The sequence below is a fragment of the Cydia amplana genome, chromosome 22 (genome assembly GCF_948474715.1).
Source record: "Cydia amplana chromosome 22, ilCydAmpl1.1, whole genome shotgun sequence".
NCBI lineage: Eukaryota > Metazoa > Arthropoda > Insecta > Lepidoptera > Tortricidae > Cydia > Cydia amplana.
In genome coordinates, this window is record NC_086090.1 from 11,564,563 (window position 1) to 11,587,355 (window position 22,793).

The window sequence follows — 22,793 nt, forward strand, 5'->3', positions numbered from 1 at the left end:
AACTAGTAGTTCGCCCCGAACTGTGAACTCGCGGATGCATTTACCTATACCTTGACCATGACCAATAAAACGACATCCATGACGACTTTTATGACATACTGCATGGCCGCTATCTTGGAATCCAAATTGGTCATCATTTTCGAAATCAGCGCCCACTAAAACCTATAAAACGACATCCATGACGACTTTTATGACATAGTGCATGACCGCCATTTTGGAATCCAAAATGGTCATCATTTTCGAAATTTGCGCCCCCTAAAATCTATAAAACGACATCCATGACGACTTTTATGACATAGTGCATGGCCGCCATTTTGGAATCCAAAATGGTCATCATTTTCGAAATCAAACCTATAAAACGACATCCATGACGACTTTTATGACATAGTGCATAGCCGCCATCTTGGATTCCAAATTTATCATCATTTTCGAAATCTGCACTCCCTAAAACCTATAAAACATGATTTTAAAATATTTTCATTAAGGAAACTGTAAGTCTAGTTTTAAATCTGCATACATACACACATAGTGCATGGCCGCCATCTTGGATTCCAAAATTGTCATCATTTTTGAAAAAAATCTTAAATTAAAAAAAAAAAAAACAATATTATTAAATGTGTAAAATGTGGTAACAAACCGAGCACTTTCATTTAATACCAAACTCGACCATACTTTCTTGCAATTATAATTACCAGAACAGCAAGACCCCTCATAAATGGCTTTTTAGCATTTTAAGCTCTTCTAGCTCAATAACCTCTTGTTCGAGCCTGCTCAAAATTTAATGACTAAAATATAATGCCCTCAACTATACGTTCACCCAATTTCATTTAAATTAAAACAAATTTACTTAAGTTATTGAGTATCAAACTATCCTCTGAAAGTTCAGCTTAAAAACATCGAAATGCCGGGACGTGCCCCTAGCCAGCCGTGTGTTCAAAGTCGAATGTAAGAACTTCACTTCGCTTCGCTCGCTCGTTCGATTATAGCTAATGGTGGTATTTGCTCACGGAACTAGTTACAAAAAATGAATGGCGACCTTCAGAGTGGACGTTAATGATGGCACCATGCGGATAACGTGTTTAACACGAGACTTGCCCAGTGTCCCTTTAGAAGAACAAGATGCGAGACGATGTATTTTGACTGTTTCACATTTAACATAATCTACTAAAGCGATAAAGAGGCCAAAAACCGGCCAAGTGCGAGTCGGACTCGCGCACGAAGGGTTCCGCACCATTACGCAATAAACGGCAAAATAATCACGTTTGTTGTATGGGAGCCCCACTTAAATATTTATTTGGTTCTGTTATAGCGGCAACAGAAATACTCGTACATCGTCTGTGAAAGTTTCAACTGCCTAGCTATCACGGTTCATGAGATACAGCCTGGTCACAGACAGACGGACAGCGGAGTCTTAGTAATAGGGTCCCGGTTTTACCTTTTGGGTACTGAACCCTAAAAAGGGACCCCTAAACTACGGTCATTCTTGAAGTCGCACGAGAAATCATGTATTAAGATTAATGTTACAGTCATGTGACTGCGAGTGGGGGAGGAGTCATGTGACTTCCCCCCTTAGAGACTTGCTTGTTGTTCTGATATTGTTATACATAATACAACGAAACCGCTTCAGGTAATCCCGTATACAGTCCATAAAGTTAGCCTCCGACCCAAAAACTTAACTCCGAGATAAAACTTAAATACGAGTTGTACAATTTAATAATGTACTTATTTACCAACCTATCAATTGTTGAAAGCGTGTGGCCTCTTTCTAATGTGCAAAGCTGCAAACACAAGTCAATATACAAACTGAATAAGGTACCCACTTAAAACATTACCAATGCGTTTTTTAAACGCTTCACACACCATACTAAATTCAGGCGCTCTAACTGGCATCCTTAACTATTAGGATATTCCTAAAAAAAATGTTGTGGTACTTTCAGTTATGGCTATTTTAGTCTCCTAAAAATTACTAAGACCGATCAAATCTGTCTACGAATGATATACTTCTATCTCACCATCGGTGTCCTTGTCGCCACGTGATGTAACTCCACTGGCCACTGCAACTATTGAGCAATTATTGTGCCCAATTTATGGCTGGGCTGTGATGTATCAACTCTAAATTTACATATTGTCACAGAATAAATAATAGTACTAAGTACAGAAGACTCACTCTCTAACAACACGCGTCTGTTACGATCAGCACAGATATGGCCGCTAGGTGGCGACAGCGCCACGCGCGGCTTATGGCTTTCCCCAAAATTGGGGCCGAACGGATGTACTTTTAGCTACCTGTAGCAAAGCGACGAAATCGCGGAGTGAGACACGCCTGATATTGTTAAAATTGTAATAAAACTAAACTAATGAATAATCGATTATGCCATGAATGATGAACAGTTGATTTTAGAAAGTCTTAGAAAAAATTAGGGATGTAACGGTACATGATTTTGCCGATACGATACCGATACCGATATTTAAAGTAAATAATCGGCGATACCGATACCGATACCGATATCGATAGCCTGGTAGTTAGTTAATAAATTAAATAAATAAAGAATTGTATCCTTTATATGCATAAAACATACTTATGTTTAATAGACACTCGATTTTAAGAAGCGTAAAAACTGAAAAATAAAAATAATGAAAAATATATTCCAAAATAGCACGATTATAGCAGCTTCACTGTTACATTGAGTAAGTAATATATCGTAGTAAAACTTACGTAAGTTTTGACAATTGAGGTGAAGAATATTCTTGCCCAATACTGTGGGTTGTTTACATTTTGTTATGATATTGGGAGTATTTAAATCGGCGATGCCGATATATCGGCCTGCCGATTATATCGGCCGATATATCGTATCGGTATCGTTACATCCCTAGAAAAAATACCGCTGAGTTTGATAGCCGAAATAGCTATACGACGCCATGTTTTGTAGTACAAATTGTAGTTCAAAAGAAAGCGTTATTTCAAAAATAAAAGAATTTGACGCCATACTGCCATTTTAAGCTAAAAGACAGTACCTATCGCAAAAACAAATGAACTTGAAAATTTAACTTTCAGACTGAGATTTTAAGGCTCGTGTTTACATTCAAAATACTGCTTTTTAGTTTAACAGACCAAAATAGTGCAATTGCAGAAGCTATTATCATTCTCCAAGAGTCATCCGACTTCCGATACTACCTGATACTACTGAACGAATGTTCATGCGGTTATCACCTATCAATGGAGTGATTGTTGAAGAAGGTTTAGGTAAATAAAATGTTAAGAGGTTTTGTGTAGGTAACCCGTGCAAAGCCGAGGAGGATCTCTAGTAGTATACATAACGAGTCTTTGGTCTAACAAACTTTCCAGGCCTTGCTATGAATATAATTTCAGACGTTTTTAATATTTATATTGGATTTTGGAAATATACTCAGCAGACATCGGAACTTTGGGGGCAAAAGGCTAATAAATGAATACAACAAAAATTTAGTAAACTAGTGTTTTAATCGTTTGTTTCTATTATTATAATCTTAGATAACATTTTCGAGTGCTTAAGATACAATAGAAAGGTAGATTAGATTATCAGCTATCAGGTATGGAATGGAACCTTTAAAAAAAAATCTTCTCGTTTATACGATTTAAAAACAAAGTGTACCTAGGTACCGGCACCGCAGTTGAGGTACTTATGTAGCTGTGCGAAATCATTCACTCAACTCTCCTAGCTAACTACCCTAGTACCTATATCTTAATATACTTACTGTTATTACTACTAGCTATCTGTTTCCTCGACAATATACACTTGTTCGAGGTCCTGTTGTCTCGTTTCTTCACCATTTGTCTCTCTCTTTGCCCGTTTCGGTCTCGGCGTTGGCTCAGGTTCCTCAGGCTCATTTTCATCATCATCATCCTCCTCCTCTTTACTAATCACCAAGGAATCAATAGGATTCCCATAAGCATCACACTTTAGAAAGGCATTAAAACCTGTTTCTGATGAGTGTGAATCCATGTCTAATCCGTGGCAGGATTGCCCGTTACAATGTATACAGAGCACGCAACAATCCAAATTTACTTCCTTGCAAAGACAGTTGACAGAGCACACACCATCACATTTGCAACTAATCAACTCCAATAACTCCTTGGGAGCGATTTCAGCTAAAAATGTTATCGGTACCAATCGATTCTCGACTAATTTCCACCCCCATTCGGTAGGCGGCAACTCATTCCCAAGCCATTTCTGTATCTGATGATAAGTTCTATACATATGCTGTCTTATTGCTTTTTTTGAAGGCGGTATACATGCCAGATCGTACCTACTTCTTGTGACACTTTTAGCAAAACGATTATATCTCAGAATATTTAAGTCATAATCTTTATTTTGATCGTCGTAGAGATGTCGTATGAAGTTTATCCCTGCGTCCGCTATAGCGTTTTTATCAGAAGTGGGATCTGCGAAAGTGGTCATAAGGTGTTTGATGTCTTTCATGTACATTTTGGAAAGCGCTGAGCATATCTGTGTTTTTCCTTGTTGGAAAATTGATGAGGTCGAATCGGAGCCTGAAACAGCATGTAAAAAGAGCATGCCGAGTTTAATTTTGTTGCTGCTGAAGCTATCTACGTGGAAGTATGTTGGATTTCTTGAAGGTTTCATGAAATATACGTTATCTTTGTTTGAAATAATACACATTTTAAGTAGCAAGTCGGAGTTGTCACTTACTATAAAAGTTTTCTCGTATGTGGAAGCATTGTCGATGGCCGTTTCAACGATATTTGAATGTAAATCATTGGAATTCAACTTGATTCTTATACCGGAGCGTGTGAAATCTATTATCAGATACTGTATGAATCTGTCTTTATTCTTTTCATTGGCTAAAAAGTTATCTTTGTCAACTGTTAATACTGTATCTTTCTGGAATTCCACAATTTGACTTTTCTTGACTTTGGTACGTCTTGCAGTGTCTGATGCTTTGTTGCTACCAAATATGACAATGGCATTTTTGAAATGCCTTTTCACATATTCGACATATGAGTAGGAGATATTCGATACAGTGGCGCCCTCTTTCCAAGTAACTTTGCGCAAGAGGAATTCGCCATCTAATACATGAAAGCGGTTGTCCCCATCTGTTATTTCTACTGGAAGAAACTGATCGAATAAGGAAGACTTATTCGCATCGGATATCCCTCGGTCATCAAACAACGACATGGGATACGGCGCCAACTCATATTCAAAGAAAGACTTAATCTTCTCATCGGATGTTTCATCAATACGTTTCAAAATAGTATCAGGCTCTATAGGTACGTTTATGTCCTCAATTTGAATAGACTTGTCGACGGATAGCGGACGCACGCATTTACTCCTTTCATAATGGACGTCTCGATAATTTTGACCAATAGTTTCTTCCATTATTTGCTTCCCAACCATTTCGGCCTCGTGACAATTAAGGTCCTTCCCTATTGTATCCATGCTGAGGGTAACTAGAGTCCCAGTTTCAGCAAAGGGGTTGTGTTCTTCAAACCAACTCTGCAATTTTGCCGAGTCTTGATTATCCTTGTTATTTGAGTCAATTTCAGACGGTTTGCAGAAATTTTCGACCAGTTGTGTTACTATGCTCAGTGCAGGAGATGCAAAAAGCCAGTTTCCTAGAAAATCGTCAGTGACCTTTGTCCCATTGGTGACTCCTCCAGGCCTCTTTAACAATGTCATAGTCTTTTCCACCGCTCTGTCAGACCATTCAAAATTATCCGTCCACCTCACAGCAAAATATCCTTTCTTAGTAAATTTCTCAAACTCGTCCCCGTCCATCTTTGTTTCAAGCCCTTTCATGTCCTGTAAATACAAGCTGCAAGATTTTGCGTACTCAAAGTAGCCAGCGGCGTGGAAATATGGAAGCATCTTTTTTATTGTTGACAGATGAAGATCCCAATTGGCAGACCTTTCAGCCTCTATGAACTGAGCTACCAGGGTTGTCATACGGAAGTATTGGACCCACAGTTGGGCAGTCGGGCCTCGCTTTTCCAGTAATTCCAGAGTTATCGCCAGTGGTTCCTGATAATTCTTCTGGTTTTCAAATTCTGGAATGTAGCATCCTTCTAAAATCCCTTCAATTTCCAATCTCTCTTCAGGTGTCAAGTCGAAATCTTTAGTTATAATATTGAAGAGAGCTGAGCGTGTCAAAAAATGGGCTCTTATAGCGCGAGCGAAAGCACATCCTGTCATCATTTTTTCAATATGTTCTGGAGCGTAAATACTGCACCACAACTCTTTCAGTCCACTCCCGGACATGATAAACCCAATGACACCAAGAAACGATTTTATCAAATCAAAACCCCCCAATTTCAAAACGACATCGAGCATCAAACTACCCGGATTTGTAACTATTTTCTGGGCTATTTGGTACATCGGTTGATCGAACGTCACTAAACATGTTCCTTTCGTTTTCTTCTGAGCTTCCTTAATCGCTGTGTAAATGGCGTCTCTTGACGGCGGGGATACTATCACTGGTAAAGGACAAATTTCAGATACTTGGTGTTCTTTTTCTGTTGGCATTTTGCTTATGAATTTTTCCCATCCGGGCATGTTGAGAGACGGTTCGCTCTTCCCAAACAACCATAGAGCATCACCTCTTGTTGGGAGTATCGCTGTATCATCTCTATGGTCTTCTATTAGAACGTTCATAAGGTTAGATCTGGGGCGGTGTTTCTGCAATGTTGCTTGGTATTTACCCTTGCTGAGATCAGGGATTTTCTCTTGTATTTTTAAAGGTGTTTCATTAGTTTTTGGTGTATTACACTGAACGCCCACAAGCATAGGTCCTTTATCACTTTCGACACTATCAAACACGAACTGGGTAAACTTTGGTCGGGAATGAGAGACACTTTTGGAAGCCATTGCCACTTCCAACTGACGCACATCTTTATACGAAGCACAAAACCCTATAGAAGACAACAGGTCTATTAAATCTTTCGAGGCATATTTCTGATGTATTAAACTGCCGATCCCTAAAAGTAGAGGGCTTTTAAAAGTCCTCGGCCTCGCAGCCGTCATTATAGAATGGCTTAAAGCCGTCACGGTACTTTCTAAAGGCTCCGGATTCTTCTGATACTTCGTGACGACAGTTTCCACAAAAGTCTTCAAAGTTTCCGGTATCACGGAGTTAACTTCGTCCAAGAACGCAGATGGAGGCGGATAGCTTTTTGTATCAAATAGGATAGATCTGATATCTTCCAAGATTATATTAGCAGCCGTTCTAACTATTCTCAATCGCTCGCTTTTTTCATCACCAAGCATCTCGTCGTGCCATTTTTCTTTTAAAACCTCCTGAGCGGGTGGTACGACGACGATATTATTTTTGCTTTGCAAAACGCCACCGTAGCGATTTTCAATTTTGTAGACCAAAGTCTTAGGGTTGACGGAATAGTTGAAGTCGGAAAGGTCGAATTGGGAGTCCTCCCAATTATTGTCTATGTGGTCGTAGATGGGTTCAAATTCCGCCTGCAGTTCCTCTCTGGGGGGTCGGCCGCGCTTGGCGCCGGACCCTAGGGACCCTAGGCAACCTTTCTTCGGGAACCTGAACTTTCTGTAGCAGCTCATGTGGTAACGGGCGCGGAGAGCGACCAGATCCTTACCTTTTATTCTCTTCCGGAACTGAAACGAAATGAATAAGAGTCTAAGAGGGCGTCGAATTTAAACTGTGCGAGATATATATATATATTATAAGTATAGTAAGTAGTATTTTTATATATTTATAAGTATAGTTTGCTTTTTTTTAACTCAATATATTTTCTCTCTCTGCACCAATTGAAGGTATCTCTGTTTGGCCCTATGGTTGACTGGTAGAGAATGCCATTTGGCATTAAGTCCGCCATTTGTACATTGTTGTATATTTTTTGTGCAATAAAGTTTAAATAAAATAATAAAATAAATATATTCATATTCATATTTATTATTAATAATGTACACATACATTACACGTCAAATATACAATCGGTGAAATAATAACAAAGCAATATTACATTAAAATAATGATATGAAAATTATACACAAATGAGTTCAATAAAATTAATTATTGTATGTACGCGAATTACGTATGTAATAAAATTACTCATGAAAATTATTCTGTGTTTTTATTTTACTGTGTTTTACAATATTTCATTAATGTCGTAAAAGGCATTGTCGATTACCCATTTTTTTAACTTATTATAAAATGAATTGTCATTTGAAATACTGGCTATTTCTACAGGAATAGCATTATAGATTTTTGGGCCTATAGCATACGTCGTTTTGGTAGATTTGGTTAGTCTGAATCTGGATGTTTCAAGTATACCTCTGTTATACTAGCATTAAAGTTTAATTCGCGTATTTTTAGGGTTCCGTACCTCAAAAGGAATAAATAAATAAATAATTAAATAAATAAATATTATAGGACATTCTTACACAGATTGACCAAGTCCCACAGTAAGCTCAAGAAGGCTTGTGTTGTGGGTACTCAGACAACGATATATATATAATATACAAATACATAAATACATAGAAAACACCCAAGACTCGGGAACAAATATCTGTGCCCATCACACAAATAAATGCCCTTACTGGGATTCGAACCCAGGACCGAGGCTTCACAGGCAGGGTCACTACCCACTATGCCAGACCAGTCGTCAAAAAAAAGAACCCTTATAGGATCACTCGTGCGTCTGTCTGTCCGACCGTTCCCCTATCCTTTATCTTCAAAATTCTACTGGGTAAAAAAATACACAAAATAGTTCTTTACCTATAGATGACAGGAAAACCTATTAGAAATGTGCAGTCAAGCGTGAGTCGGACTTAATTGCGTCGTTCGCAGATGTTTCTGCTTGATACAAAATTAATTCAGAAAGTTCCAGAAAAACAACGCGCAACTTTTACAGTTTTACAGTGTTAAGTAGACATACAATAAACCCTATAATAGGAGTATTACTGCAATGTTCTGCCGCCAGAGTGCAGCACTAATTTGTTTAGTAAACCATAGAGTAACTTATACATACTAGGCCTTAAACAGTTTTTTGACAAGTTTTCACTATGACACTGATGCACCAAGGTGGTTTGTTTACAGGTGGCCTACCGCGAAACGCGAGAATCGAAATTTCTTTATCTGCCTCTCTATCGATCGAATAGGCAAGAGTGACAGAGAGGCAGAAACCGAACTTTCGATTGTCGTGTTTCACTGTAGGCCATGTGATTGACCTAGTGACGCCCTCTACGCAGAGTTTTGCGTAATATTCCCTATTAGGTATAGTTTTTTTAAGTTTGATTAACATGGGGGTTAGACACTGATTTAAACTTTCACGATTTTTACACATTATTAAATTGTACAACGGGACTTAATCCTGTCCACGGATCGTCATTTCTACAGCAGGAAAGTACGTGAAGCCATTGAAATAAAAAAACATAGTAATTTCAATCGGGACGAGGGTTTCAAGATCTCATCCACATGGAATCCAGTCATTAGTAAATGTAAGCGTAAACGAATTTTTGCAATAATTGCAATTTTATCAGTCATTAATAAAATAGTAGAAAAATACGTGACGGCACAAATTAGTAGTTTTTTAGAAAATAATAATATCATCACTCAGTCGCAACATGGGTTCCGCCGAGGGCGCAGCACGGCGACCGCGCTGGCTCGGTTCACTGACGAGGTCAACGAGGCTCTGGATCAGCGGAAGCAGGTGGTTGTGGTCTTTATTGATTTCAAAAAAGCTTTTGATACTTTGGGCCACAACCAGCTGCTTCAGGCAATGGAAGAATGTGGAATCGCGGGTCCACTCCACGGGTGGCTCCGCGCATACCTCGAGGGTCGAACCTTGCGCACGGCCGTGCGGCGTGCCGACCGGCTCGGTAACCGGGCCCGTTGGGTACATAGTTCATGTTAACAGTATGTGTAATGTTGTCAAAAACTGTAGTGTCTACATGTATGCAGATGACACCTGCCTAATATACGCGGATAAAGACCTAGGCCTAATAGAAAACAGAGTACAGGAGGATCTAACTAACATTATTAAATGGTCACATGATAATGGCATTATTATTAACATCGCAAAAACTAAATGTATGTGCATACGGTCTCCTTACTCTAAAGATAGTTACAGGACGCCGTGCATTGTGGGGCACAGTTTCGACTGCCTCCACAGTGCGCGGCCGGCCGGGAGCGTGTGCGGAGATTATAAGTTCTCATGGCAGCCACATGTAAATGGCTTATGCAATAAATTAAGAGCAGTACTTGCAAAATTCCACCACCTGAAGTTCGTGTTAAATAGGGCTACTAATATGTATGCAGTGTACTATGCTCTAGTGGATTCGCTGTTGTCGTATGGGCTGTCAAGTTACGGTCGTACATTTAAAACGTATCTAGATAAGATAAAGGCACTGCAGATTAGATTCATGAAATTAATGGTTGACAAGAAAACTAAAATAAAATGTAAAAGTACTACCTATGAAAAGCTCTTCTTAGAATGTAATATTTTAACAGTCCATGAAAAAGTCAAGTTAGTATTAGCTCTAGAACAAATGTGTAATGATGAGTTTAAAATACCTATTGTCAATCAAAGGTTAATAAGAAACAGAGATAGTAATAAATTGCTGGTACCTAGTTTTACGAATTATTATGGCCAGAGAAGTAGAAAATATTTAGTCCCTAAGATCTATAATGAGTTACCGTCGGATTTAAAGACCACAAGGATGACAAAACAAACATTTAAAAAGAAACTAAGCAATTTTTTATTAAACAAAATACAAAGTCAATAATACGTTACATTTTAATTTTATTTTGATTTTCTTTTACTGTACGCTAAGAATATAGAGTTAACCCCTTACTTCATGTCATAAATAAAAAGTATTTGTTTAAAAATGAACTTTAATAGTTGCTATATAGGGCTGCGCATGAGGTAAAGGGTTAAGTAGATACCTAAGTTTAAGTTACCTATCAACTACCTAGCTTGCAAATACATAAAGGAGCCTCGTCTGCCAACAAACCACTCTGTGGTTTGGCAGAAGAATATATGTAATTAGTTATAAGAAAGATCTCTGAATAAACGTTTTATTTATTATTATTTATTTAAAAAAATATCGACAGTCGATAAATCGAATATCGTTAGTGTTGTGTGTCGACAGAGTGACATCCCTAGTGCGCAAAACGTTCAAGTTGATAAACAAGACCAAGTGCGGGTAGTTCGAAAAACTCGCGCGGTTAGACGATGCTGATGTCAACTTAAGCCAGTCTTCTCCGAGACCACGGGGACAACGCCGTCCTCGAAACGTCGGAGGTAAATCTTAAAACTTAGATACGCGATTAAGTCCCGTTGTACAATTTAATAAAAGATAGTTTATTCAAGTAGGCATAATTACAATGCGCTTATGAACGTCATATAAAGCTAGGTAGACCGGCTCCAACCCTACACCTCTGCCCCGAGAAGATTTAAATCCCCCCTCAATTGGAGAAGGGTATCCCAATATGGGACCGGCAACAAACTCGGCGGGACACATCTTTTCAAAAATAATTACATCTTATAATTAACATGCATTACGAGAAAATAAGGAAAAAAAAATACAATTTAAATCACTATAGAATTCATGCAATTATACACATAAGGTGTAATAGAAATTTGATTTAGAAAATATACATATGTACATGGAATCATACAAATTCGTAGCTCTTTCAGAAAACATATCAAATTCTTACAAAAGGAAAAGAAAATAAAGTTATTAAAAGAAATGGGAAAACATATTACGAGTATATAAATCTGATTGATTATTATGAATTACCAACATATAATATTTGATGTGCTTTCCTGCTTACCTGAGCTGTGTCACCTATAATGGGGGTTAGACCAGGGATCGGAACCGGTTTTTTTGCAAAAACTTAGAAATAATCATATTTTTCGAATTATTTTATACTCGAAATGTAGGACTCGGTTGTGTTTTTAGGTTACGACTTCGTATTATTAGATTGCTCAATTAGAAATGAAGTAATTAGCAAAGAACGAAAAAATACCGTTTCCGTTCCCATACAAAAAATACCGGTATCCGATCCCTGGGTTAGACTATCCAAAAACTCACCTCTCCAACCTCAGAGTCCGTATAATCCAGCGAGGTCCGGTACAGATTGTCCCCTACGTGCGAGCGGGAAAGCCTGCTCACGTAGTCCTGACGTTTCGAAACAGGCCGTTGTAGGACCTGCCGACGGAACGTTTCGGACGCGTCGCCGCCGCAGAACAGGCATTGCGTTAAGTAGTCGAACTGGATGAAAAATTCTATTCTTTAGAAGCATAGAAGGTAGCATCCTATAGAAGTGCCTCCGTGAGGGACAAAACATACGCAATGCGACGCTATGATTGGTCGAATTTATTTGTTGCCATATACCATACTAATTTACGGTGGGGAATAAAAAAAATGTGACTGTGACAAGGACAAACAATAATAGCGCTTTCGCTGCTACTCCTACTGAAAGATACATAAGACTATCCCGTTCTGTCAGCTATCCTCACCACTCATGCCCAATCCAGTTTAATAGTAGATTACAGCTGCACAAAGTAGCTATTTCGAGAAGTAGTCATTTTAAGAAAGTAGTAATTTGTGGGAAAGTAGCTATATCGAGAAGTAGTCATTTTAAGAAAGTAGTAATTTGTGGGAAAGTAGCTTGTGGGAAAGTAGCTATTTCGAGAAGTAGTCATTTTAAGAAAGTAGTCATTCGAGGGAAAGTAGCTATTTCGAGAAGTAGTCATTTTAAGAAAATAGTCATTCGAGGGAAAGTAGCTATTTCGAGAAGTAGTCATTTTAAGAAAGTAGTCATTCGAGGGAAAGTAGCTATTTCGAGAAGTAGTCATTTGAGGGAAAGTAGCTATTTCGAGAAGTACCTAGTTCATTTTGGGAAAGTAGTCATTTTAAGAAAGTAGCTAGGGTGTTTAGAGAAGTAGTCATTTTGGCAAAGTAGTCATTTGATATAAAATATTCTCACCATTTTATCATGCGGGGGGGGAGGTGCGTTCGGATTCATTTCTCTCTGTACCCTCATACAGATGCTCTTTCTAATCGAGCTCTCCTTAATGTACATCTTTCTACACGTTATATGCAGCGGGAGTTCGATCGATTCATGCTCTGTGCCCATCGGGAACTTGCCGTCTTGACGGAGTTCGCTCGAGCGCTGAAGGGTTAGGTAGCCTTTTCGTTTGACTACGGTTATGTCCTGGGTTAAGGCGCAGTTGCATATTCGGCACACCTGGAATAAGGCAATTAGGCAAGCTATTTAGCAATTGGCGTGGAGACAAATTTTGAAATCCCTTTTAATGTTTTCGGTACACTTGGTTTCGTTCCGAAAATACAATATTTCAGCTGTACTCATAAGTTTTAATTTAACATAAATAATTGCATTTTTTTATAGCTAGTTTAAACCTCGCGCGAAAACGCCTCGCGTCAATTTGTGATGTCACGGTCATAGAGAAAAAAATACATAGATTGCTCACTCCATACATCAGTTTTAGTACCAAAAAGACTATTAGCATCTAGAATCGAGTAGCGGAACTATCAGTACTGCTACTTGACAACAGATGTAGCACCGACCGGAAAGTCTTATGCTGTTGAGATAAGACTTTCCGGTCGGTGCTACATCTATTGTCAAGTAGCAGTACTGATAGTTCCACTACTCGATGCTAGATGTAGACCCTGAAATTAATAGTCTAACGATGTATGGAGTGAGCACTCTTGTCTTACTATATTTCTCTATGTCACGGTTTAGTTAGAGGCAGGGTACATTGTTTACATGAGTACTTTACACACGAATATATTACTTTACATACTTATAGTTACAAATTTTCCCTTGAACCAGAATGATATTGTTAATTCAGCACTATATATTACGATTAGAGATGATAAATACATTACAAAATTTAATCACAATAACTCATTCATGTAATACAAAAACTCTCACACGGTTGCAATTTAAGATGAATTATTTATATATATGTAAATTTTGAGTGAAAATACCACAGCTCTTAAAGGCGACTCGGTTATTAAATGCTCTAAGATAGTATTAGGTTCTTCAACAAATGACAATCAAACATACAACTCACCTGTTGTTGTTCAGAGGTAGGTTGTATGTTTGATTGTCAATGGTATTAATAAAACCGGCCAAGTGCGAGTCGGACTCGCGCACGGAGGGTTCCGCACCATCAACAAAAAATAGAGAAAAAAAATCGTGTTTGTTGTATGGGAGCCCCTCTTAAATATTTATTTTATTTTTAGTATTTGTTGTTATAGCGGCAACAGAGATAGGTACATCATTTGTGAAAATTTCAACTGTCTAGCTATAGCGGTTCATGATATACAGCCTGGTGACAGACGGACGGATGGACGGACGGACAACGAAGTCTTAGTAATAGGGTCCCGTTTTTTACCCTTTGGGTACGGAACCCTAAAAATCTTACCTCAATATTACCGTAAAGTTTCTGCGCCAGAATTTCTGTTTTTGAAGGTCCTGGCGTCAATGGTTCTGATTCTAATGATTCAGAAAATGGCGTCTCTGAATCTGCCGCCGCTGACCCTAAAACAGAACCGATATTGCCATTAAAATTGTTGTCATTATATTAGCTACGAGTACATGCATGAATTTATAAACTGAAATAAATGTCAATATCTGGGAGACCGAGCTTTGCTCGGAAAACATAAAAACTCAAAAATTCGCGTTTTCCCAGAGATAAAACCTAGCTAGATCGATTTTTCACCCCCGAAAACCCCCATATAGCAAATTTCATCGAAATCGTTAGAGCCGTTCCCAAGATCCCCGAAATATATATACATATAAATACATATATAAATAAATAAATATGCAAGAATTGCTCGTTTAAAGGTATTAGATAGATAGATATACTAAGAAAAAGTAACAAAGGCCTCTAGTGCCCGAGGCTGGAATCGAATCAGCGTCCTCTGCTAACACGGTAGGTGCCTGAGCTATTCCGCTTATGGCGCCCTCTGGCCATCCCTAAGTGTAAGGCCTGAGTGGACGCTCGAAGCGGAGCGTTCGGCGTAGTGTCGAGTCGCTCACTCGTGAGGCACCTCATTTGTACCACTCATTTTGTTAATTTGTCGCAGTACTTCGTACCGCAAAAATGTCTTACTTCACTCCTCTATTCATTTTACTTGGCAACCCCGGCTGTCAAACGATAAGCAGCTGATTTTGCTAGGTCCCTTGTAATTATTTTAATTTTAATAATATTTCATGTAATATTAAGCATTATAAGTGTGAATTAAATAGTTTTAACATTAAGTTATATGTATAAATAATAAGTGAAGTGCTTTAGTGACGTTTACAAGTGTCTTGTAATATCTCAGATTTGTAGCCGTTAAGGTTATAAATTTGAAACCTGTGTTCGCCTTGGAATCCTTTCTGGTTTTTTTATCACTAGTATTTACCAAGTGTGTTTATAATAATCATTGTACAGGGTTAGAACACAGTGTAGACACAGTCAATCGTCACTATTTCATGTAAGTACGTACCTAAATATCGCTTGGCGTGAGTAAGCGATTCCTTGTTTATTTTGGGTTTAATACAAATTGCGAAACCATCTACAATGCTAACCCGCAGAGCAGCCGCAGCGGCTCGCCAGCAGGAGACTGATAAACTCCAACTTACCTTGCTGGAGTTGAAAATATCCAAGGAATCTTGTGCTCAATTGCTCAGTGAAGGGGAAGACAGTGAGAAGGAACTATTATTAGTAATTAATAGCAATGATAAGCTGAAAAAGGAACTGTGTTCGTTAGAAACTGATTACAATAATGTAAATTCAGAGCGGGCCCGGCTTCAGGAGACGGTTGACAGGTTCACTGAGTGTAGTGCTGCATATGAGCAGGCCCTGAAGGACATCAACTCATTGGAGAGAGCACTGCACGACGCCCACGAACAAATCTATGAGCTACAGGAGGCCCAAAACAATGCAGCAGCGGCACACACTCAGACCTTGTTCGAAGAACTGGTCCGGCCCGACTCTCAGTTGGTTGCCGCACCAATTGAAAACCCTGTGGCCACTACAGTTTTAGCCAATGATACTACCACACCAAGGTTAGTAAATTGCAGCGGAAACAAACTAAAGAAATATATTAAATTAAATAGACTCATGAAAAAAAAACAAAAGTTGTCAAAAATAAACAAATTGTTTTTAAAAAAACTGAGATTCTGTAAAATTAATGTTAATTTAGTGGATAAGTTAGATTTGTATTCTGCTCAGTTAGAAAATAGTCAATTACAATATGAAACCGACACACAGACTTTAAAATTAAAAATTCAGAGTTTGGAGGATTCAATACAATCCCTAGAAACAATAAATGACAGTTCGAAAAAGGTGATTAATGAATATTCTTTGGCCATGGATGACTTAATATCCCAGATTAAGCTTAATTCAGAGCGGTTTGAGTCACTGACCAATGCCCAGTCATGTGCTTGTAGGCAAGTGACTGAACATTTGTCGACCAGTGTACTTGACCCAAGCCTGTGTGACGGTTTACCACACCAGCAATTAAATGATAATAGCTCCTTCCACACTACACAACAAAGCACACCTAAACCTAATGTTATTATGTATTGTGATGAAATTGGAAGCAATATGGGCTCATTTTTAAACTTTTACCTAAAGGGACTTAGTACAATCAGCAACTGTCTGCCTCATAGTAGTTTTGAAAATATCTTAAGACAAATTTTAAATGACAGTAATATTAATTCTAAGACAACACTGCTTATTCTTATGGGGAATAGGGGTAATGTGAGCAAAAATAATTTAATTAAATACTTTGAACAGTTAAACTCACTGGCAGTGCATGAAATTATTTTTTTACATTCCCCTATTGTGAGCAAATGTCAGAGGCAGAAAATACCACTAGACATAAGTTAAATATATCTCTATATAATCTTTGTACATATAGTAGTAAGTTTAGGATAATTGACACTAACAATTTTGTTAGTAAATACCATATGCCTATGGTGTTTTTGACTAAAGGCAAGTATTGCCTTTCAAATTATTACAAAAGACAAATAGCTTTATCGCTATCCTATTTACTTGACATTTCTGCCAAGAATTTGGCAGTCAATTCTGCTCCTATTGAGCAGCCCAGTATGAACATGGAATTGGTTCCAGTCATAACCAATGATTTAAACTAGCTGTTAAGACAAAAGATTATGTCTCTGGCAATTTAGTTTTAAATAAATATAATGAAAAATACTACAAACATGGAAAGTATATCCACCTGGTGCATCAAAATATTCAATGTATTAGAGGTAAAGATTTACAGATTGAACTTTTTTTGAATGATTTTAATATTGATATTTTATGTATTACTGAACATTGGTTAAATAATAATGAATTAATGCCTCAATTTAATAATCACCAGGCGGGAAGTTCGTTCACCAGACTTAGTTCCATACATGGTGGGTCATTAATTATATTAAATAGTCAGTTAAAATTTAAGGAACGTAAGGACATTGTATCCATGTCTGTTGAACGGACTATAGAACTAAGTGCAGTAGAATTGGAGCAATTTATTGTTGTCTGTGTGTATAGGCCGCCATTAAGTAATTTTGAACTATTTGAAAGCATAATGGAATCTGCCCTACTTAAAATATCATCTTCTAGTAAGAAATTGCTTATATGCGGCGACTTTAATGTAAATATTTTGGAAAATTCAACAATGTCTTGTAGATTATTGAATCTTTTCAAATCTTGTAATCTCAACCACATGTTTATGGAGCCCACTAGAGTGACTGCCTCTAGTGCAACCTGTATTGATAATATTTTCACTGATATTTTTCCTATTACTAAAAAAGTTATCAGCAATTTAGAATCAGACCACTTAGGTCAATTAATGGTATTTGAGGCATTAAGGAAAAATACTATGAGAAAACAAATAACTTTTGTACCAGTAACCTCGGACCGCGTGGAAAGAATGAAGCAAAGTTTAGTTCAGGCGCTACCCTTTTTGTCTTCCGATATGAGTCCTAATAGTATGTATAATTCATTCTTTCACACTTTTATGGAACATTATAATGCGATATTCACCTCAAAATCGGTCGTAGTTAATGGTGCATCAGTTTTTAGTGAGTGGGCTACTGCGGACTTACATCAACGAAGACGTGAACTGTATGCCTTGTATGAGGAACGGCGGTTTAATCAGAGTGATGAATTTAAAGAACATGTCAAGGAATATTCGAAGAAGTTTAAAGTAGATTGTCATATAGCTAAGCGAAATTATCTAAGTCAGAAAATAAAAAGTAGTTCCGACATTATTAAAGCAACCTGGAAAGTAATAAATGTGGAGACTGGTCGCTCGAAACACACAATTAAAGAACTTAAACTAAATATTGATAACAAAATTATAGATTCCAATTTAGAAGTAGCTACAGAATTTGAAAAATTTTTCACCGAGGTACCAGTATCCACAACTAAGGATTTAAATTCATCACCCTCATCTGCTGTTACATTATTAAAACATAACGCTCCAGAGTGTTGTGGAGACCTTCATTTTGAACATGTTTCTACCTCAGATGTAATAAAGGCGTTTAAATCAATTAATGTCAAAAAAACTAATGACCTCTGGGGAGTCTCTGTCCATGCTGTCAAATCCTTAGTAGAAATTGTAGCGCCTGACTTGGTAGTTATATTTAACAACAGTGTTGATTGCGGCGAGTTTCCTGATTTAATGAAACATAGTAAAGTAACTCCTTTATTTAAATCTGGTAGCAGCTCTGACCCCACTAACTTTAGACCGATATCTGTGCTACCAACATTTAGCAAGATTTTTGAAAAATTAGTTCTTTCTCAATTAGTACGACATTTTAACGTTAATAATTTAATGCATAATAAGCAGTTTGGTTTTACGCGGGGTCGCTCAACAACCGATGCTGGTGTTGAGCTAATTAAGCATATTTTCGATGCCTGGGAGGAGTCACGAGATGCTTTAGGTATCTTCTGTGATTTGTCTAAGGCCTTCGACTGCGTTTGTCATGAAACATTAATCAGGAAACTTCATTATTATGGAGTTAGAGGATCGGCACTGAATTTACTTAAGTCCTACTTAAATGGTAGAATACAAAGGGTCGATGTGAGTGGACAGCGATCACCGGGGTCATTGGTCTCTATGGGTGTACCGCAGGGGTCAATATTGGGGCCTTTCCTGTTCCTTATCTACATAAATGACTTGCCATTCCTTGTAAAGACCCACCATGATATAGTGTTGTTTGCAGACGACACCTCACTTATTTTCAAAGTCAAACGACAGCAACAAGCTTACAATGATGTAAACGATGCTATTTCAAAAGTAGTAAATTGGTTCAATGTTAATAATTTATTGTTAAATGAGAAAAAGACTAAATGTATTAAGTTTGTCACTAGTAGTAACGTTAGGCATGTGCAAACAAGTGTCATTGTGAAGGATGAGGAATTGGAATTAGTTGATAGTACAGTTTTTCTTGGTATAACTTTAGATTCTAAACTCCAGTGGGGTCCCCATATTGCTACTCTTTCGAATAGACTGAGTTCTGCAGCTTTTGCAGTGAGCAAAATCCGTCAGTTAACTGATGTGAAAACAGCTCGATTAGTATATTTTAGTTACTTCCATAGCATTATGGCATATGGTATTTTACTATGGGGTGGTGCTTCAGAGATAAATACCATTTTTGTTCTGCAGAAGAGGGCTATTCGAGCAATATACAAAATGAACCATAGAGACTCACTTAGAGATAAATTTAAGGAAATTGACATAATGACAGTGCACTGTCAATACATTTATGAGAATATTCTGTATGTACATAAAAATATTGTAAATTTTAGAAAAAATTGTGAAATTCATAATATTAATACTAGAAATAAACATAAGCTCGCAGTGCCCTTCACTCGGCTCCATAAAATTAAAAAATCATTCATGGGTAATTGTGTGAGATTTTATAATAAACTTCCAAACCATATTACTGAATTATCTATTAATAAATTTAAGAATTATGTAAAGCGTAAACTTATATCTAAAGCGTATTATACCACACAAGACTACATGAATGATAAAACAACGTGGGATTAATTGTTATTCGAAATGATTATTTATATATTAGGTATATTTGATTAATGATGAGGAAATTGATATTCCGAATATTCCGATGTTTGTACTTCTTTTGTGTTTTTTATTTATTTATTTGACATTTAGATTTTATTCTAGAAACATTCTAGACTAGTATTTTTTATACAATTTTTTTTTCATGTTTGACGATCCTTGTGTGAAATTCTTAAATTTGTGTTAAATTTGATTTGTAGGTATAATAATCCAATATTATTATGGAATAATAACATCAATAAATTGCTCTGATAATTAGCTTAAGATAATTTATAAGTATGTTACGATTCATAAGTGCTTGTTGCTAGGCCTACATGAATAAAGATATTTTTGACTTTGACTTTGACTTTACTTGATTCTAAAATTATCTTTCTCCTAAAAGTTCTATTCTTAACCTCCAGAATTGCACTCCAAATTAAATGTTACTATTTATTTATTAATAAAGGAAGTGATGAATACATAAATATGTATATACATTAAATATTTTTGTCGCCGTTGGAATTAATGGAATAGTCGACGCTGAAAATATGCTAGTACCTCACCTCATTTGATGTAAGACATTGTAACACCTCATTTTAGAAAATGAGGTACTCATACAAACTCATTTTAAATTGATGTCCTACCCATCACTAGTTCGGCGACGCGTGCAGCGTGGCTGTGGGCTCACGCGTGATGTGAGCAGCGTGCACTAAGGCCGCTCCTATACGCTTGCATTTGTTTAACATGCACGCCGCACGCCCCGCCCCGCTGCACGCCCAACAAGAGCGTCCACTCAGGCCTTAACACTAAGGTAGAACAGTAAGATTCGATTTTCTAACATCTAACTGAATCAGCTCAGCTTCCGAGCCAGCGAGAGAAATCGATGGATGTTGGGAGATACAGAAAACCGCAGCCAAATAACACTAGACCCTAATTACAAGCTTTTATTTGCTTTCACCTGACCGTTGTCTGTCTGTAATCAAATCTTGCAAGTTAAATTTGATCCACTTCCCGGTTTCCGATTGAGCTGAAATTTTGCATGCATGTATAAATCGGATGACAATGCAATATTATGGTACCATCGAGCTGATCTGATGATGGAGACAGGAGGTGGCCATAGGAACTCTGTGATGAAACAACGCAACCTAATTGTGTTAGGGGTTTTTAGGATTGTCTCGATGAGTATTAGTTGTCTGTCGTAAGAAAAGTACAGTCAGCGATAAAAGCTTGTACCAAAAATGAAATTTTTGCCAAAAACTTATTATAGTGTTGTTTCTGCCGCTGAGTAGGGTTGCCAGAATACCAGAGCTCAACGAGGGTGCGGTGTTAGGGTCGGCAACGCGCATTGCCGGAACATTGCAAGACTATACAGGGTGGCCCATTTAGATCGGTCAATGTGAGAAAATCTGAAACTATAAGACACACGACGATCTCTTCTTAGGAACCATGTCATCGATTTTAGTAACAAGAAAAACTGCATTCATACATTTTTTTATGAATAGTGTATTTAAAAAAATGGTGGTCAATTCGAAAACTTACTAAAATAAATTAAAGGATATGAAAACAATGCATTTTATTCATTTCAGACATCATGTTTCATAGTAACATTTACTGCTTAAGACCTACACAATCGATATCTAAATAGAAATAATTTTAGTTTTATTTTTCAAAACGTCCGGGTTCGATTCCCGAGCTGAGTACACATTTTTTTTTAAATGTATGGATGCAATTTTTCTTATTACTAAAATCGATGACAAGGTTCCTAAGAAGAGATCGTCGTATGCCTTATAGTTTCAGATTTTCCCATACAGACCGATCTAAATGGGCCAACCTGTATAGGTATATGTTCTCGCGGGCTTGGTTTCCGCAACTCGACGTCATATTATTGCGCCTAGTTTGCGTGACGGGTTGGCGGCACTATTTATTTATTTAAACTTTATTGCACAGTAAAAAAATGTACAAAAGGCGAACTTAATGCCTGAAGGCATTCTCTACCAGTTAACCCTCGGGCCAAACAGAGAGCAAGCAGTAATAGGTGCAAGAAAAATTTAAAGTACGAACAGTTTAATATTAAACATAATTTTTACTTTTTTTTTATTTATTTTTTACTATTCCTGCCAACCCAACTCTACCAGGAAGCCTAGCAGACCCTTGACGTTGACGACTTCTGGGAGCGACCCCGGTGAGCCGAGGTGTTGTGCGCGGTACTCTGCCACCCCTGGGCATTCGAGAACAGGGATGTTGCGAACATCCGCATCCGCAACCGCGGAATTTCCGCATTATTTTCAACATCCGCATCTGCATCCGCATCCGCATAAAATCGATGCGGAGCTTATGCGGATGCGGATGTCAAACAAGTCGGTACAGGAACGTCTTAGCGGCGGCGTAAGTGCTACGTAATTTCGTCATTACCTACATAACGAGATCGTCTAGATCCAGAAAAGTCGGCCAAGTTACTGTTTATTAAATATAACGCACCTATATTCTTGCTCAAATACTAAACAGTTCGTTTTTTTTAAATAAAAAAATAGTAAAAATGTAATTTTTGACGTTTTCTAAGTACCTAATCTTGACATCCGCATCCACGGATGTGAGCCTTTAAATATCCGCATCCGCATCGGTATCCGCATCCGCGGATGTCAAAAAGTCTGCATCCGCAACATCCCTGTTCGAGAATAACGTGGGCGGTTGTCTCACCTGCCTCCATGCATGCTCTGCAGAGGGGGC

General features: G+C 37.7%; 2 protein-coding genes across 3 annotated transcripts in view; one reads left to right on the forward strand and one right to left on the reverse strand.

Annotated features, from left to right (window-relative positions):
• Positions 1 to 22,793, forward strand: part of LOC134658339 (trehalase-like) — a 221,931-nt gene that overhangs the window by 187,359 nt on the left and 11,779 nt on the right. The window lies entirely within an intron of this gene.
• LOC134658539 (uncharacterized) lies at positions 3,710 to 15,432 on the reverse strand. The gene is made up of 5 exons (XM_063514224.1): positions 15,411 to 15,432; positions 14,426 to 14,541; positions 12,961 to 13,221; positions 12,063 to 12,242; positions 3,710 to 7,619 (listed from the first exon to the last, which is right to left on the reverse strand). The coding sequence occupies exons 1-5, from the start codon at positions 15,430 to 15,432 to the stop codon at positions 3,747 to 3,749; spliced, it is 4,452 nt and encodes a 1,483-aa protein (XP_063370294.1). The 3' UTR covers positions 3,710 to 3,746.